At 43.9% G+C, this 18205-nt stretch overlaps 1 protein-coding gene across 1 annotated transcript; it reads right to left on the minus strand.

Annotated features, from left to right (window-relative positions):
• Positions 1-10492: 10492 nt before the first annotated feature.
• On the minus strand, positions 10493-11947 carry LOC146358383 (basic helix-loop-helix transcription factor scleraxis-like). The gene is made up of 2 exons (XM_084829628.1): positions 11477-11947; positions 10493-10525 (listed from the first exon to the last, which is right to left on the minus strand). The coding sequence occupies exons 1-2, from the start codon at positions 11945-11947 to the stop codon at positions 10493-10495; spliced, it is 504 nt and encodes a 167-aa protein (XP_084685754.1).
• Between the last annotated feature and the right edge of the window lie 6258 nt (positions 11948-18205).

Genomic DNA, 18205 nt, shown 5'->3' on the forward strand with positions numbered 1-18205 from the left:
CTCAAAAGATTATATATATCTATACACACCATTAAACAGACTTCGGAAGACCTCCATTTTTTGTCGTATGTTTGTTTGGCCCACCTCTTGGCCTGGGTGTTTTAATGTTGAATGATGGCCCACAAGGAGCTACAATTTGACATAATGTGTTGTGTCACATTTCTGAATTGGTGGTCTGTTTACTGTGATAAAAGAGTAGGCAAGCAAGACATTTATATCATACCATTTGTGTGTGGGACTCCTTTCTTCTTGTATTAGAATTCTATCCGTGACGTGACCCCCTACTTTATTTAGAAATAATTCTATAATTTAAAAAGAAATAAAATACATTTCGCCACCATGGGGAAGACTGAGACTTGGTGACTTGAACCTCATATCAGTCTGGTGTTCAGGTTGATGGACCACTTGACGAGCCCTGTTCAACCTTCTTAATATGGTTCTTTAAATATAAACTGAACTTGGACTGGTCAGCCCTTCAAATAAAGGACACCTTCAGATAGAGTATTTCCCAGTATTGGGAAAAAGGCAGGATATTGGACTGTCCTCTGACAGCCCTTCAAATTGTATTTATTTATACTTATATACCGCTTAATATTAAAGATCTTCAAGAGGTTCGCATACAAATATTAAAAACCACATTTAATTTAAATACAATATTAAAACACTATTAAAATAATTTCAACTACAACAAAACAAATACATTTAAAATACACTATTAAAAACAATTTAAAACTACAATAATTATGCAGAAACAATACAAAAGCAGCAAAATGGAGCATATGATCAATAGCTATTATTTACAAGCCAGGTAAGGCCTGGGTGAACAAGTGCATTTTCAGGAGGCGTTTGAAACATACCACATTTTTTGCCTCCTAAACTGCACCGGGGAGGATTCTCCAGAGCGTGGCTGCCACCCACCTTCAAGACTGAGGAACAAATGGCAAGGCCTCCTTTGAAGATCTTAATGGTTGGCTGAGTATATATAGGGGAAGGCAGTCTGCTAGGTATCCTGATCCCACGTTCTTTAGGGCTTTGTATGTCAACAACATAACGTTGAACACGGCGTGTTAGCTAATAGGCAGACAGTGCAGTTTTTTTTAACACAGGTGTTATGTGAACATACCTGGGTGTCCCACTGAACATCCTCGCTCCTGCATTCTGCACTAGATGCAGCTTCTGAACCAGGTTCAGGGCAGGCCGAAACAGAGCACATTACAGTAGTCTCATCATGAGATTACCAATGCATGGCTCACTGTGGCTAGGCTGTACCTATCTGTAGTTTGCACACCAACTGAAGTTGGTAGTGGGCTATCCTCTGTAAAACAGGACATATGGTCATTCTACCCTACATATGTGAGGCCTGGGACAACTCCCTCCGGCCCTAAAGAGCCTGCTTGTAGGGCATGCCTGCATCTGGCCTGGCAAAGGAAGTTTCACCCTGGCCAGTGCAGTCCTGTGCTGCCACTGTGTGGTGACTCATAAAAAGGGTGGTGTTCCAAAGGAAAAATGTGTTAAGCAGATGGTTTACTAGAGAAACCAGCTTGGCGGGCTGGATGCAGGCTGTGGGCCTCACTTTGTTTACCCCTGAGAGGGTGCTGTAAATAAAGGCACCACAAGCCAGAGGAAACGATCTTAATATGGAAGAAAGGTGTTTCTGAAAATGAGTGCCCTGCTCACATTTTGCATGGGTGGGTCCCTTCATTCAACCCCAGGGCTGCATGGGTCAGAGAATCTGGGGCTTGAACGAGGAACCTTAATATTGTAGACAGTACTATTACCCTTCTGCGCTTGTATGGCTTGTGTGTGCTCAGGCCCTGTTCAAGCCCAGAAAGGATGCTGCACTAGCTAGGCCTCTGGTCTGGTCCAGCAGGGCTCTCCTTAGATTCTTATGCACAAAGAACGTGTGTGCAGTATGAAATCAGTGACTTGAACTGAGAGCTAGAATCCGAAGTGTGGCAGGCGGGAAATACTGCTCTCTTGACCAGGCAAGGGTCCAAGTATTTACACCAGGCCTGGCCAATCCAGGGTATGGCCTTGAGCCATAACAGGGCAGTATGTTCTGCATATTGCATATCCGACTCCAGCTCCTTGCTCAAATCTCTCGCTTCAGGAACCCTGAGCTGGAAAACACATTCTCCAGGTCTTGATTTACGCCTGGCCTGGCCCAGGCCTGAGAGCATTTAGTTCTGGCTCCTGCAATTCAGTTTACTCCTCCATTTTAACAAAACTAATTTTGTTTGTTTGATGTGTGTTGCCCTGTTCTGTGACCTTCAGCTCCTGGTGTTGAGGGAATACGTAGAGAGCAGGATTGTGTCTGCTGGCCCTGCCCTTTGCGCAGTCAGTTGAAGGTGAGGACAAGTTCTATGCATATGCAACTGTTCTAAATGGCAAGTACAGATCCTGCACATGTACAGCCTTCTAGGATGTCCATGTCTCCTCTTTTACAGAGGACAGTCCTGTATTTGAAGGGCTGCCAAGGCTGTTCTGTTCAACTGTGGATTAAAGGCAAAGAAGAACCATAAAAACTGTTGACCATCAAGAGTTAGCAGAGACGGAACAGGCAGGCACACAGGTCATAGTCTACTGCACTATGGTGAGTTCTACTGTATTTCTATTTATATTATAATAATTACTTCTGTATTTGCATCTATATGCATTAATTAGCATGTGCACATTTTATGCAAATCTTTAGTTTGCTTTGTGGTGATGCATTTACTCTTTTTTGATGATTCATAAGAGACCACCCTACTTTTGATGGATGTATGGTGGCTCAGGCCAGACCAGCGGATATTAACTTTCTCCTCCATGTGCTTACTGAATGCATGAACCCAAAGGCAAGAAAACAATTTGTTGTATGTAAGTACACCCAATAGATGATGACAACACTAAATACAAAATCACCAACCATCACATGATTGGTGGCATAAACATCCATATCTCATTGCTTGGATGTCTATTAAGTAGGGTGGGGGTGGGGAGCATCAACAACCAAATGAATATGCAGAGAAAACCTAATCTTAGAATTATTTTATTGTTAATCTGTGTTACAAAAATACACCGTATTTTAGGAGAAATAATCAGATTTTTATAAACTAATTTGACTCTTTTACACAGGCATTGTTCTTACTGTTTGGCTCAAAGGGCAGCAATGAAAGTTATAATAAATCCCAGATGTTCTTATTGGGGCACACAGGCATACTGAGCCATTAGAAGTAGTCAGGCAGTGTATTTAAAACCTTTTGTTAAAAATACAATGTCTGTGTTTTTCTTCTATTATTAGTAGTGCCCAGGATACCACAGTAACATATTTTTTCTAAGCAGTTCGGTTTAACCAGGACTAGTGTGCTTTAGAACAGCATTACACATTGGCAACATACATTGAACAAAACAAAAATGGATTAAAGGGCATGGATTTGGAAATTAGGACATTTACTACCACAGTATACAATATACTTTGTTGTGTATATTTACAAGAGAACCAAGTTTTTCAGTTCAGTTTCCATAGACTCTGCTTCATAGAAGGCAGTTTAAAAGTATAAATTCAAGTTATAGCACCCAAGTGAATCCAAATGTTTTAGGGCACAATCCATCTGGATATTTTCCTGCTTCAGAGAGCATGCTTTTGCACAGCTCCAATTCACTACAACAGAGTTTGTACAGGAGATATTCCTGAAGGATTATGCTCTTGGATGGATGGGAGCTCCACCTTTGCATTGGAGCCTCCATGACCAACACAGAGAGCTGGCTTACAGCACATGTCATTGACCTCTTCTTAGTACACATATGATAAAACACATTCATATTATTATAGGATAACATAACATATGTATGCACACTTATAGGCACACAGCTATTGTAAAGGTTAGTGTGCGGAGGAGTGGACTGCAAATTCAGAGAAACTAAGCTGGATACAGATGCAGAATCTCCAGTTTATTTATTTATTATTACATTTATATCCCGCCAAGGAACCCAAGGCGGCTTACATAATCCTCCTCTCCATTTTATCCTCACTGCAACCCTGTGAGGTAGGTTAGGCTGAGACTCAGAGACTGGCCCAAAGTCACCCAGCTTCATGGCTGAGTGGGGACTTGAACCCAGATCTCCCGAGTCCCAGTCCATTGCTCTAACCACTACTCTGACTCTCAGGTTAGGATGTGGAAACCATAGTGACTTATTTGCTCAAGGTAATTGTGCACGGCCAGTTATTACCGAAGCAACATTGAAGAGCTTAACAGTACCAAAAAGGTAATGCAGTTATGAATGCAATCCAGAGGCAGATATGTGGACACGTTTTAGTCTTCCCAGTGTAACATTGAAATAGCTTTGGGAGAAGATAAACAACTGCTAGAGCCAAATGGTGGCTTAGATTCTACTATGCCTGGGGCTTTCTGGGTCTCAACTGCCTAGTATACACTGTAAGAGAGGGGTAGGCAATGTGGTGTCCACGGGGACCAATGTGTCACTAGATTGGTCCTTGGTGCCCACCAAGAAACCCTTCCAATTTTTATCTTTAAAATATTTTTAAATATTTTCTAACTGGCAACTAGGATTGCTTCAAAGTGAAATGGGAACCTCTAGCTGCTGCCATCTTAATTTCCCATGGATGACTCTGTGCAGGTTACTTATCCTTTATGACTAGCCATCCCCACTCACAGCAGCCATTTTATGGTTGTGCCCAGGACAGTTTCTCAAATTTCCAAATGTGCCCACTGCCCTAAGAGTTTGCCTACCCCTTGTGTATGATATCATAATTCCTTGGAGTCCTATCCAATGTTGTGCAGACAATTCTTTTGATTATATTTGGTAATCAAAAAGGTCTAACTTTTAATTTCCAAATCAAAAAGTTGCTTTTTCCTAACTTTTAAAAAACAAACACTTAGCTTTTGTCAACAGTTATCAGAATGCATGTAGGAGCCCAGTAGAGAGAATTGTATGCTAACCAATTATTTGTTCAGGAATGGTTGTTTAAGTAACAGGATATTTACCTGTGAAAACATAGTGCCTTTCAAGTAGAACCATAAGTATGCTACAACTGAATACTGTACATTTTCTGGTGAAAAACAAAGCAAATCACATTTATTCCAATTGCAAAACCTTTAATTTATTGTTTCGAGTAGCTTGGTCACAGTTCTCTAAAAGAGACAAGATCTTCTTCTCCTTTGAGAACTCTCAAGTACTTCAGGGGGTGCAGTTTTCCCAGTCACTGGGTTGTATCCAGTGTTAGTTCTACTTAGTGTAGACCCACTGAAATTAATGGGATTTAAGTAGTTAAGAACTAACATTGGATAAAATCCATAGCAACACAATGATGGGAAAAGCTTCACCTATGGAACATCTGTGCGGGTGTTTTGGACTCTATAAAGGGTCAGAATTCCTGTTTCCTTTAGAATATGGGCATCCTGCTCAAAGAGACTGCAGAATAATTATGAAAAGTGCATGTAATATTTTGAAAATTGCAGTAGCATAATGGAAAATGGAGAAGGAGTGTATGCCCAAAGCATGATTTTATGAATCGGTACAGAGGACTTTGTTCCAAACAATGACTAATTTTGTGTTGCGTCTATGGCCATTCAAGGGATCAAGTTTCTCTGCATCACAACCATGCCACTTAATCTACACTGTGTAGGCTTGGGGTGGTGTGCAAAATTGTTGAGTCTGCTCATGGTGAATAAGACAGTTGACCTGTTCAACAAGAGCAAGGAGTTGTCATGGGAAGAAGGGAGAAAATGGCCAACAAAACTGGGCGCTCACCATCCACCTGTAAGCAAATGTAGAATGTGTTTCATATTAATTCAAATTGATATCAACACATACTCTAGCTTGGTTTTTTGTTTAAATACAATCTTGCATGCTGGTTCATCTTGCTTCCAAAATTCGTAGCTGTATTTAGCATACTGTTAGGAATAGCCACAGAAATTTAGATGCTCTTGATTAGGAGCAAAAGCTACTTTAGTGGGGGTTGTTGTTGTTGTTGTGTGTTTGTGTGTGTGTGTGTGTGTGTTACTTAGAGTTGCATTCCTGTCTTATATTGTTCTTTGACTATGATTTCAGGACACAGTTATGACAAGGATATCAGACAGCTAGCGAGTTAAAGATCCAAATACAGGTTGGAATACATTCCACAGAATACTATTTTAAGTGGATTCTTGAGATATTTGTAAGATAATTAAAAGTTTAGGAAAGCTGAAAAATCATAACCGTGTGTGTGTGTGTGTGTGTGTGGGCTGTTAATCTTGACTGATTTCGAAATTGCTTTTAAATATGAAACATGAAATCAGCATCTGTGACATACACACCTCCAAGGAAAACTACAACTGATAATTTGGAGACTTTCTACTGTAAACTAATCTTTTTCTATGTTATTTTTGCTATTCAACCCATATTTGGATATATGACACATCTTTTACTTGTTCCATTTCATTCAAAATAAAGATTGCATGCCTACATAACAAGCAGTAATAACATGGCACCAGTGATAATGTATAGGGACAACTTGGGAGTAACCTAGAAGAGCAGATAAATTTAGAGGGCTCTTGGGAACTTTCCCTGCTCCACACTTCAATGATGAACAAATTTAGAAAGATTCCACACTGTTTCAAGAATTGGCCTGAGTCACTATAGAGTCCTCCTCAAGTTTCAAGCCTGAGCTAAGAACCTCCTCTCAGTTTGGCTGCATCTCCCTCAAGAGCCATTTGGTTACGCTGATTGACAGGAGACCTATGGTACAAGTATGTGGGTACATTCATGCGGCCAAAGATGGGTTTGTTCTAAAGCTGACATTGGTCTACTTCGCTCTTTTCAATATGTGGGTACATGTTACATGATGGCTTTCCATAGCATCTGTCGTATCGACATAGTAAAATGAACATGTATTGCTGCCACACATATTTGGGGGGGAAAGCAGGCACATATGTAGTCTTTATTAAGCAGTTAGAATGAAATGTGTGAATGAGTTTTAATAGTGAAGCAACCCTATATCAGGTATTTACCAGGAACCAAAACAGATTATCAGAAGCCCCATTTGATCTATCCATCCATTGCTGGCCTGTACCAATTTCACAGTGTAGATGGGTGTGTATGTGTAAAAGTTTAAATACTCCATGTAAAATGCTCCTTTCATGTAGAAAACTATCATGTCAAGGAGAACTAGGCTTTTTTCTTGATCTGCTAATTTTGTGTATGCAAGGAGATGTTAAAAATTTTATTTATGTGGAAGCGTTAGAAATGTGTGATCCGTTAACTGCACTATAAAAAAAGAACCTCTTAAAACTCGTTATAAAAAACTCTGTACCCTGGAAGAGATGACATGAAGGATAGAAAAGAAAAGAAAAAAGTATTGTTTCTTTTAAAAGTTCAGCAGTATTAGATTTGCATTGGAGATATATTTACGCTTACACCTTTTGGTTTATTGGCCAGCTTGTAGTAAAGAACCTGCCTTTAATGGAGGGTATAAAAGGTTTTTTAGAGGGATGTCAACATTTTGAAGACAAAACAGCAAAGCAACTTGAAGAAAGAAAGAAAATATTTTCTTCCCCAGTAAAATATGAAATCTTGTTCTATGTGTTTAGATTTCCATTTCTATGTGTATATATTATATTTTTTAATAAATGCACTTGACCGACACCACCCCACATCCCCTCAAAAATCTTGAGGAATGGATGTGGCGACAGACTGCCCTTGGGAGAGTGGCTGTGGATCTATCGTGAGGAGCACCTATGCTACACTACTGGTTTCCAAAGCATTTCCTTTCCCACCAGGAGGAAGAGGAAAAGGCAGTAGCAGTCGTGAAGGGGCAGGTAAGTAACCCACCTCTTAGCGCAATTCCTCCTGCCCCTCCCGTTGTACGTAGGGAACTCAGTGCTGCCAGCACCTCCTCTTCCTGATGCTGTTGCGGGAAAAGAAAGCACCTCACAGCTGCAAACCCTTTCGCCCTCGAGGCAAGTGACTGAGAGAGCAGAGGCAGCAGTGGCGGAGCAGCCAGTGAAGGGGCTGCCACACGCAGCTTTCAATTCCCTGCTTTGCTACAGCCCCCTGTTGGTTAAAAAGGGAGCTCAGAGTGTACTCACAGGTCTTGGAGCCTCTTTTTAAGAAAGTATAATTCTGCATCAGTCTTATATTGACCATGTGAATTAGGAATCCTGTGGTGAATTTTGCACATGGGTTGGATAGTTTGTCAGAACTCACTATGTGAGTTGGGGCCTTCATGTTGCAAATTCATCTGCCTGTTAATGGCATTGGCCTATGGAGGCAGGGAATCTCATTATATGGTGCCCCCAAGCCATGAGGAGTTAGAATAGAAAGCATGTCTGGGGGAAATCGCTATGGGGTTCCTTCTGATACCTGTGGCAAATATAACATAAGTAGACATAGCTTCAGGTAGTACAGGAGTGGGCAACTGGTGGCCCTCCAAATGTTTTGGCCTTCAACTCCTATCATCCCCCACTATTGGCTATGCTGGCTAGGACTAATGGAAGTTGTAGGCCAAAACATCTAGAGGGCCACAATTTTCCCATCCCCGGGGCAGCAGATCGGTGTAGCATTATGCCGGTACAAAGCAATGATTAGCTTTCCTTTTCCCACTGCTTCATAGTAGTTCTGTCCTTTGTTTCTCTGAATCCATATGGCACAAAATTAACCTAAGTAGATTTCATGCTGCGCTGCCTGCTCCAGCGCCCAGTTTTCATTCTGTGATATTAATTATAAGAATAATTTCAAATGGCACAAAACTAGTCCGAACTCGCAGTCACCAGGAAACCCCCCCCCCCCACACACACACACAACATGATTCATTTTGGGCATTCTGGAAATTTTGATTAGACAGAGGAAAATCACCATTTTCTCGCAGTGATTGTCTAGGGGCCAAACTAGATTAGGGATGTCGCAGATACCCAACTGGATCTGAGAGTCCGTCCTTGGCTGTGCCCGCCAAGATACTGTCCTTCCTTGCCCTCCCGCTCGCACCCGCTTGTACCCACTTGCGCCCTCCCAGACTCACCGCGATCCTGTCCATTTTCCCGCCTCTGTTCTCTATGTAAAAAGGGGGGTTAAAAATGCGCATATTTAAATATGCACAGTTTGGGGCCAGGAAAGCTTAATATGCGCAATATTAGAGGTATAATCCGGGAAAGCATATTAAGCTTTCCTGGCCCCAAACTGCGCATATTTAAATATGCCCATTTTTAAAACTTCCTTTTTATGTAGAAAACAAAGGCGGGAAAATGGTGGGTGCTCACCGGATGGGATCATGGTGAGTCCGGGCAAGTTGCTGAGCTTGCAGGAGGCCTGGGTGCAGGTCCAGAGGGGGTGTGAGTGGGGGCGGCTCTTCGGGGGGGGGGCCCGGAGAAGCCGAGCTGGGGTGAGTTCTCACCTCCCTAAACTAGATGCCTTTAACATGTCTTGTATTTACTTTAAAAAGAACGACAGACGGCAATCCGGATCAGGTTCATGAGTGCATGTGTGTTTAACCCAGGGGTGGGCAACTTGTGGCCTTTCAGATGTTTTGACCTACAACTCCCATGCGTCCTAGCCAATGGTGAGGGATCATGGGAGTTGTAGGTGAGAGCATATGGAGGGCCACAAGTAGCCCACCCCTTTCTCCCTGTGACTTGATTCCAGTGAAAATCACCTACCACCACACCTGCTGTTTTCCCCAGGAAGGCACCAATGGCACCTTCCCTCCGTAACCAAATATCAGCTTTTGTCAGGGGGTGGGGGAATTTTCACACAGTCCTGAGCTGATCAGGTGCCCCAGCTGTTTTTTTTTTTTTTAATTTAAAACAAGACGCATTAAATGCATGCATTTAATGTTATTGTCTCATCTGGCTCCTTGATAGAGCAGCCACAATGTTTTTATTTTATCAAGGAACAAAGGGTCTTCCTCTATGGGAAAACTGGCATAGATAACATCCCCTTTATCATGGGGATCGCGAAACGGGGATGTTATTGTAGCACCTGAAGTGTGTCCTCTTCCTATAAATTGCATACAAACCTTTACTATTCCATGACAGCGGAAATCCTTGAATTTGCTAGCAGAGGCACATGAGCATTTGACTGGAAAAAGAAAAGAAAAAAGAGAAGCGTGACATTGCTCAGTCTGTCCAGCAGTGGTCAGAGGCTCTGGGTCTGGTGCATTATGAGACTCTCCCATTAAGAGGAGCCACTGGGTGTTTGAAAGCTCAAGTTCCATCATGTGACATAAGTTTTAGGAGGCATCAGTATCAGGGCTTGGCTGCTTAGGTTTAGCATTTCTCGCACGAAAATAGCTGCCACGCCAGGTGCAGCTTTCCCCACCGTGTTCAATTTCATCTGCAAAAAGCCCCTTGAGTAAGCCTGCTAATGGAAAACAAAGTGCAAGTCAGAGTTACTTCTCTTCTCTTGTTTTATATAATTGCACAATATCAATGTAAAAGTGCAAAGACATTACCGACAACTGTTCTATAACCAGTCAAGCATTCGCGCATGCTTCTCATCTGAATCAACGTCCATAAAGCTTTTAAAGAGACAAGTGTTTCTCCCTTTCTTTGTGCTGCAAATAGGATAAAGGTGTCCATTACAAAACAGCAGGGCATGTAAAACATACATCCATGTTTTATTTCACTATAGTGCTCAGTGGCTATCTCACCCACATTTCATCTATCATGTAAAAGATCGACCACCAAACCTAGACATTCGTTTCACCTACAGACTTTAGGGTTGGTTGGGTTTTACTTGCCATTCCTTGAAGTCTGAAAATGCGGTTTCTTATGGTTCAAATGTTTAAAGTCTCAATTTCCAGATACAATATTTTCACTTTTTTTTTTCCTTTTCAGTGTAAACTGGGAGACAGAACCAGACACAATAAGGCTAAAAATTGCATTTGCTTTTTCTAAAACGTTTCTCAAGGGAGAGGAAAAACAACAAATAAATATGGGATGAGATAAAGGAATGGTACACAAAGGGCCCAGATATATGTATAAACAGTGTGTTACACTTGACAGTTGATAATGATGCGAATCCAGGGAAGAAGACAGAAATCCAAATGCTATTTTTCCCCAGCTACAAAACAAAGCAAGATGCAGCTTTTGTATATCTATTTGTGTAAGTGATGCTCACATGAAATGAGTGAGTTTGTCTAAGTACTGTGCTTTAAAAAGAGCTTGGTCAAAGAGCTTTAAAAAAAAAGAGAGAAAAAAAGAAAATGCTCTAACTGTTGCCTATTAGACAACTATCTGGGCTACCCGTGTTTTGGCTCATACTAGACACACAGCTAAAGTGAAGGCACCTTTCCATGTGCCTCCATTGCCCCCTCATGCCAAAATGGTTTCTGCATTTGCAGAGCAGCACAGGTGGGGTCTGCACTGAATCGTTTGAAAATGTATGAGCAGAGCATGGGATTACCTTGCTGTAAAAAAATGCCCCTCACTAGAGCCACGTCGAAACCAACCCCATTCCATATGGGCCACAGCTTCGGATCAGCGAGGTTAGACGCCAGCCTTACCAATTTCCGCTGGTTGCTCAGACAGAAGGTGCAGATTGGTCTGGGGGTTGCTGCAGTGCTGCCGCCCTGCTGGAGAGGCTGGTATTGCAGGCAGGGCTGCCTCACTGGCATAGGTTCGTCTGCCAAGCTTTCACTTTGCTGCTGCTGCTGCTGTAAGAGCAGCATGTTAGCCAGGTGCGAAATATAGCTCGAGGCCAGGCGCAAGGTCTCTATCTTGGACAGCTTACGATCCGCAGGCTCGGTGGGAATGAGTGTGCGGAGCGCGCTGAAGGCTGTATTCACGCTGTGGGTCCGGTCCCTCTCCCGGGCGTTGGCTGCTTGCCTCTGTTTGCTCAGGCTGCCCAGCCGGGGGCTCTTCCTCTTGCGCTTGCCTTGGGCACCGGTGGACGGCAGGGAGGTCCCCGAGCTGCTCTCGCTGCTGCCACTCTCCAGCTCCTCCAGGTCGGATGCAGCACCCCCACTCGACTTCATGCTGAGCCCTGCAGCCCCTCGGCTCCATCACTTTTATGCACAGCAGCTGCCACATTGCTCCAGTTCGCATCAGCCGCTGCTCTCCCAAGTCCCCTCCAGCAGCAGGATCATTTTTTGAATGGTTGCTCCTTTTAGACCTAGCATATGGTCCACTCCGTAAATAAGGCAAAGGAGGTGGAGCTGCCACCTCAAAGTGGCTGCACGGCTGCGGCAAAGCTGTGCACCTGTTTCCCCCTTGTCATGTAAAAATGTACAAACTCTCAGGGCAGCCCCAGTGAGCATGTGCAGTGGGGAAATGAAGTCCTTTTCCTGCCCTTTGCCCTCAATTTCAGTCAGGGTGTCATGCTCTGTCAAGGGCTCAAGCAGGACAGAAATGTTCCCTGGCCTCTCAGCATTTCTATATCTCACAAGCTGCTCTGATACCTTGCTTTCCAAACTAAATTAAAAAAGAAACAAACCAATAGATATTTAAAACTAGGGTTTGTTGGTTTTTCTGTTTCAAAAGGACATTTCTGTAATTTAATTTCCATAAGGACAGCATTTTCATAATGTAGCTGCACTCATTACGAACATTAAGCATTTACAGATATTGCACAGTTTCCAGAGTTAAGAAAGACATGTGTTTCCGTATCTCAGAAGCGGCTGTGATATCTTGCTGTCCAAAACAAATGTCTAACTAGTGGCATTTTAAAAAATGCCACTAGTTATTTAAAATCAGGGTTTTTCTTTCTCTGTCTGTTGGACAACATTTTCATAATTTAACCTCACCTATTACGGATTGCAATAATTTAAAAACATTGTAAATATTTGTGAGGTGCTTAGAAGAGATGCATTTTTGAAGTGTATTCCCAAGGCTGCAAATGCCCCTCTGAATTCACTATTCAGTGTAAAATTACACTGCTCATCTTGCCTTCTTTTCAAGAGGCTGTTGAAGAAATGGCCCTGAGAGCATAATTCACAGACACTAACATTTCCCAGAGCATGCACAGTACTAATACTATCCAGACTATAACTGATGGGCATCTTATCTCACTTTGTATGACTGAAACTCTAGCATGCCTCAGTATATATCAGGATTGTACCAAACTGATCAGGACCATTTGTCAGCCATTTTACACATCTCAAAATTTGCTGTTTTGTTTTGGCTATATTCTTGAGGCGAATTTCTGAGGGAAGGAGTGGCAGGGGTCGGGGGGGGGGAGAATCAGAATGGCCACAATTTTGTCCATCCCCCCTGCCATATTCTGAGGTGCTTTTTGAATTTTGGGAAACTCAAAATAGTGGTTGTGATATACAGTGGCTGCTTCCTTTATCACTCACTGCAGACCACTATTATAGTGGGCAGAAGTTGAATATCTGTTGGAAAATACATACTTTTACAGATTGGGTAGATTGCTCTTCCAGCAGCTCATTTTATTTATGTGTTGTTGTTGTTGTTGTTTTATTTACTTAATGCATTTCTTAGCTGCCTTTTAAGATTGCAGGCTTCTCAAGGCAGCATACAATGTAAAGCAAACAATTAAATATCAATCACAAATTCATAAAAAAAATATTTAAAAATGCATCAATTTTAATTTTAAAAACTACTTTAAAATAAACCAGTAGCAAAAGAAGTATGTATAATAAACACCTTCAATTGAAAGCTAAAGAAAATAGTACCATTTAAAAACCCTCATAAAAACAGCAACAGATGGGGGCAGCTGTGGATCTCTTGGGAGGAAGTTCCACAGAGCAGGGACTACCACTGAGAAGGCCCTATCTCTACGGCCTGCTAACCTTCGTATCTTAATGGCAGAGCAGTGAATAGGGCTTCCAATGACCTTAACACATGGGCATAAGGGTATAGGTAGCCCTTCAAACAACCACTAGCTGTTTAAAGTCAAAACTAGCAGTTTGAATTTGGCATGGAAATTCACTGGTAACCAGTGCAGCTGGTACAGAATTGGTGTACTATGATCTAGCCACAACAAGGATTTGAGCAGATGCTCAAAATGCTCTGAACCATCTTCAACTTGATGCTCTGAACCATCTTCAAAGGCAGCCGCATGCACAGTGCATTACGGCAGTCCAGGCTGAATGTAACTAGGGCAGGGGTCCCAACCCTTTTTCGACCTGTGGGCATATTTGGGAATTTGAGAAACTGGTGTGGGACCACCACAAAATGTCTCCCGCAGAGGATGCAGCTAGTCACATAATGGTTACTGTGGGTGCCTGGCTAGTCAAAATTGCTGTTGGGAGGAGAAATAGCAAGGCTAGAAGCTGGAAGGGAGGGGGAAATAGCAAGGCAAAAGGGTAAAGGGGAGACAAAGAGTGATGCTAGATGCTAGGAGAGGGGAGAAAAAGCAAGGTAAAGAGGTGGGGGACAGAAATAGTGAGGCTGGGAGTGAAAAGAAACCGGTGGGGAGAGAAATAGTGAGGCTGGGAGTGAAAAGAAACCGGTGGGGTGAGAAATAGTGAGGCAGGGAGTGAAGAGAAACAGGTGGGGGAAGGAAATAGGTGGAGGAGGGAAATAGTGAGGCTGGGAGTGAAGAGAAACAGCAAAATAAAGGGGTGAGTGGGAGAGAAAGAGCAAGGCTTGGGCTAGGGAGAGAAAGAAGAAGGCTAGGTACAGGGAAGGGAAAGTCATAGCAAGGAAGGGGGTTGGGGGAGAGAAATAGCAAGGCTAGAGGCCGGGAGTGGAGAGGCAGAGAGAGAGAGAGAGAGAGTAATGGGGAGAAAGGTCTGCTTGGATGGAAGATGACTGGGCAAGCCAGGAAGCAACTCTGTCCTTCTCTTCCTGCCTGCTGAATAGCTGATCAGCAGCAGGTTCAGGAACAGGAAGGAGAACCTGGTGCCCTAACATAGTTCATTTTTTAAATTAAAAATACATTTTTGAACAGGACAGGAAGTGGAGATCTTCGTGGGTGTCATTGGAGGCCCCTGTGGGCACTGTGTTAGGGACCCCCAAACTAGGGTATGTTTAATTGATGCTAGGTCTGCTTTCCCATGGGGTGGCAGGTGACGTACCAATCAAAGTTGGTAAAACACTTCCCTGGCTATTACAGTCATCTGTGTTCCCACAGTGTCGAATCCGGAAGCATCCCAAGCTGTGAACTTGGCCCTTCGGGGATGTGCAACCTCATCCAATACCAGTTGAATCCCTCTGTCCAGATCGGCAGATTTCCCCATCCACAGTACTTTTGTCTTGTCTGAATTTTATTTGAGAGGTGCAGTACAATTAAAACCCGCTCAAAATAAGGAGCAGGAATGGAAGCAACCTTTTAAAAAATAAAGTCACGGTCTGCTGTTCCATGCCAACCTGTTTTAAAACCTGATCTACTAAGAAACACTTTTTTATGTTTGCATTTTTAAAACATAAGAACATCTTGCAAACAAGCAAACACAAACAAAAACCAAGGGTGTTTATTTGAAAACAGACTGAAACTTTTAAAAAGTGCCCCATATAATATTGGGGGAGGGGGAAATCAAAGTGCAGTCTTGCGTATTTCTAATCATTAACAAGCCCCATTGAGTTCAGTGGGACTTACTACCAAGTGAATGTGCTGAAGAACCCACAAAATGAAACTAAGTTTGAGGAAGGGCCATTTCTCAGCATGTTCTCCTTGAATTACTTGGTCAGTTTCATGAATTTTTGATCAAGTCACTGGTTCTCCTCAGCAGTTTTATATGTAGAAATCGATGTATAGGTATATCTCACAAGAATGGAAGGGTGAAATTTGGGCTCATAGCTTTAAGGTAATGAACATTTAGAATGAACTTTGAGAGGTTAATTGGTTTTCCCATGCCTCCAACAATTGAATGGTGATTAATAGAATTCTTTGAGCAGACAGGCACTGTAAATAGAAAGAGGCATAACCTTACCTATCTGGGTAATAAGTTTACTCCTGATATTCTAGGGATGGACACATGTGTGCGCGCATGCGCGCGCGCACACACACACACACACACATCCTGTTCGTGATTTGGACTGAGCTTTCATTCTTGTCAAACTTTTCCAGAGAATTCTAGGCTATGCTAGCTTTCCACTATCTCCAGTCTTCCCTGTAGCCAGCTTCCTCTCCACCTTAGAAGCATTTTGCCAGATTTCCTTTCTTAGGGATGTACAAAAGTCACTTACCGTTTTGCAGATCTGCTTTGCGGTGGGGGGGGAGGCACTCCGTCCCTCCCCCCGGAATCCTCGCCGGGGGGGAGGTGCTTCGTGCCTCCCCCGGAATCCTGGCTGTCCGGCTCCGCTCTGCAGGGATTCCGCGGAGCCGCCGGCCGGCTCCGCCAGCAGCCGGACATCTGGCCGCTGGCTAGCAGGGACACAAATGGCGGCGGCCGTAGCCGCCACCGTTTGTGTCCCTGAATTCAGCTGTGATAGGCTACATAAAGACTTACGTAGCCTATCACATCTGGGTTAAAAAAAAAACATGTATGCATACGCAAATGGTGGCAGCTACGGCCGCCGCCATTTGCTTTCCTTATTTTTGGCCGTCTTAGTCTACGTAAATATTTACGTAGACTAAGACGAAGACAAGAAAGGGGAATGCAAATAGCGTAGCGGATGCTATTTGTGTTCGCCTTTATTTTCACTGTCTTACTCTACATAAATATTTACGTAGACTAAGATGGCGAAAATAAGGGGGAACGCAAATAGTGTCCGCTACGCTATTTGCGTTCCCCCTTATTTTCGCCGTCTTAGTCTATGTAAATATTTACATAGACTAAGATGGCCAAAAATAAGGAACGCAAATGGTGGCGGCTATAGCCACCGCCATTTGCATACGTGTTTTTGTTTTTATTTTTAACCCAGATGTGATAGGCTACATAAGTCTTTACGTAGCCTATCACGAATGGGGAAAAAAACCCAAACAAACAGACTGCAAATGGCAGTGGCGGTGGCAGCTGATCGGAAGACCAGCCACCGCCGCCGAAGCCGCCGCTCGAGCCACCGCCATCCGGAACATCCACCCCAGGTAAGTCTCGTCCCGGGGGGGGGATCCATGGGGGGGCGGGGGGCAGGCCATTCCGCTACGGAGTTCAGGGGGCCGAATGCACTGGCATTCGGCCTCACCGAGATCCGTGACGGAATTCTCTGACATCCCTACCAAAACTTACTTTTCAGCAGCAGTGTCCAGGCTGTGGAAGAAAGGTCAGCTCTTTGGACCAACAAACAGAATCCCTAGCAGTTGTAGTTCATTAAGGTCACAGAAGTCCTGGCAAACTAGATTCCTCAGAGATGTTTGGGCTGGTAAGGGCACAATCCTGTGGCCGCTAGACAGCCATAGGATTTTTAGTTTTCTGGGAAGCAAGCTTGGAGCCAGCACTCCGTGGTCAGTTCCCAGAAAACTGCCTCCCTGCTCCTTCCCCCGCGGCCTCGTAGGCGGTGTGGTTCATCCCCAGCTCCATGCTTGGAAGAGCAGCACAGAGGGGGGGGAGGGGGGTATTCCTGGGGGTGGGCAGGGAGGGGACAGTGGAAACGCTGTTATGACACTTCCTATGCGCTGTCTGACCCCTCCCCCCCCGAGGCACCCAGGCTAGACAGCTGAAATCGCCCATCTAGCTGCAAATGCAGGGCAGCTGGAGCATGGAGGAGAAGCTCTCCTCCATGCCCGCCCGCTCACCCTTGCATTGACTATGCATTGGATAGTCGGTCACCTCCAAGTTTGGAGGTAGCCGACTATCCCCATAGGATTGCGCCCTAAGTGTGTGTTGGAATGTGCGGCTTTTGGACATCAAGCTTTTCTACACGGGGCTGTTAATCACTGCATCTACTTTTGGTTTCGTCGCAGAAATGAGATCCGTGCTCTGCACAAATGGCTTTTCCTGTCCTGCTTTTCTGCTACATAACCTCTAGGTGGAGCTGTGTCATAGCGGAATAATGCGGATGACACGCAGCTCTACCTCTCATTCAAATCTTCACCAAGGTTGGCTGTAGAATCCCTGTCCAAATGTCTGGAGACGGTGAGTGGCTGGATGGGGAGGAATAAGCTGAAGCTGAACCCTGACAAGACCAAGGTACTTTTGGTGGGAGACAAGAGGAGGCTGGGGGATGTTGACCTGGTGTTGAATGGGGTACGGCTACCCTTGAAAGACCAGGTCCGCAGCCTGGGGGTCATTTTGGACTCCCAGCTGTCCATGGAGGCTCAGGTGTCAGCTGTGAGCTGGACAGCGCTGTATCAACTCCATCTGATACGGCGGCTACGCCCCTTCCTTCCCGACCATCTGCTCCCATCGGTAGTACATGCCCTGGTCTCCTCTCGTTTAGACTACTAT

This window comes from Heloderma suspectum, chromosome 1 (assembly GCF_057233095.1).
Source record: "Heloderma suspectum isolate Gila_16-S chromosome 1, 16-S_ref, whole genome shotgun sequence".
In the NCBI taxonomy this organism is placed as follows: domain Eukaryota; kingdom Metazoa; phylum Chordata; class Lepidosauria; order Squamata; family Helodermatidae; genus Heloderma; species Heloderma suspectum.

Coding starts and splice junctions, on each gene's coding strand:
- LOC146358383 (XM_084829628.1), bottom strand. CDS start 11,947: ATGAAGTCGAGTGGGGGTGCTGCATCCGACCTGGAGGAGCTGGAGAGT. Junction 10,526..11,476: donor TGAGCAACCAGCGGAAATTG/GTAAGGCTGGCG, acceptor TCCTATTTGCAG/CACAAAGAAAGGGAGAAACA.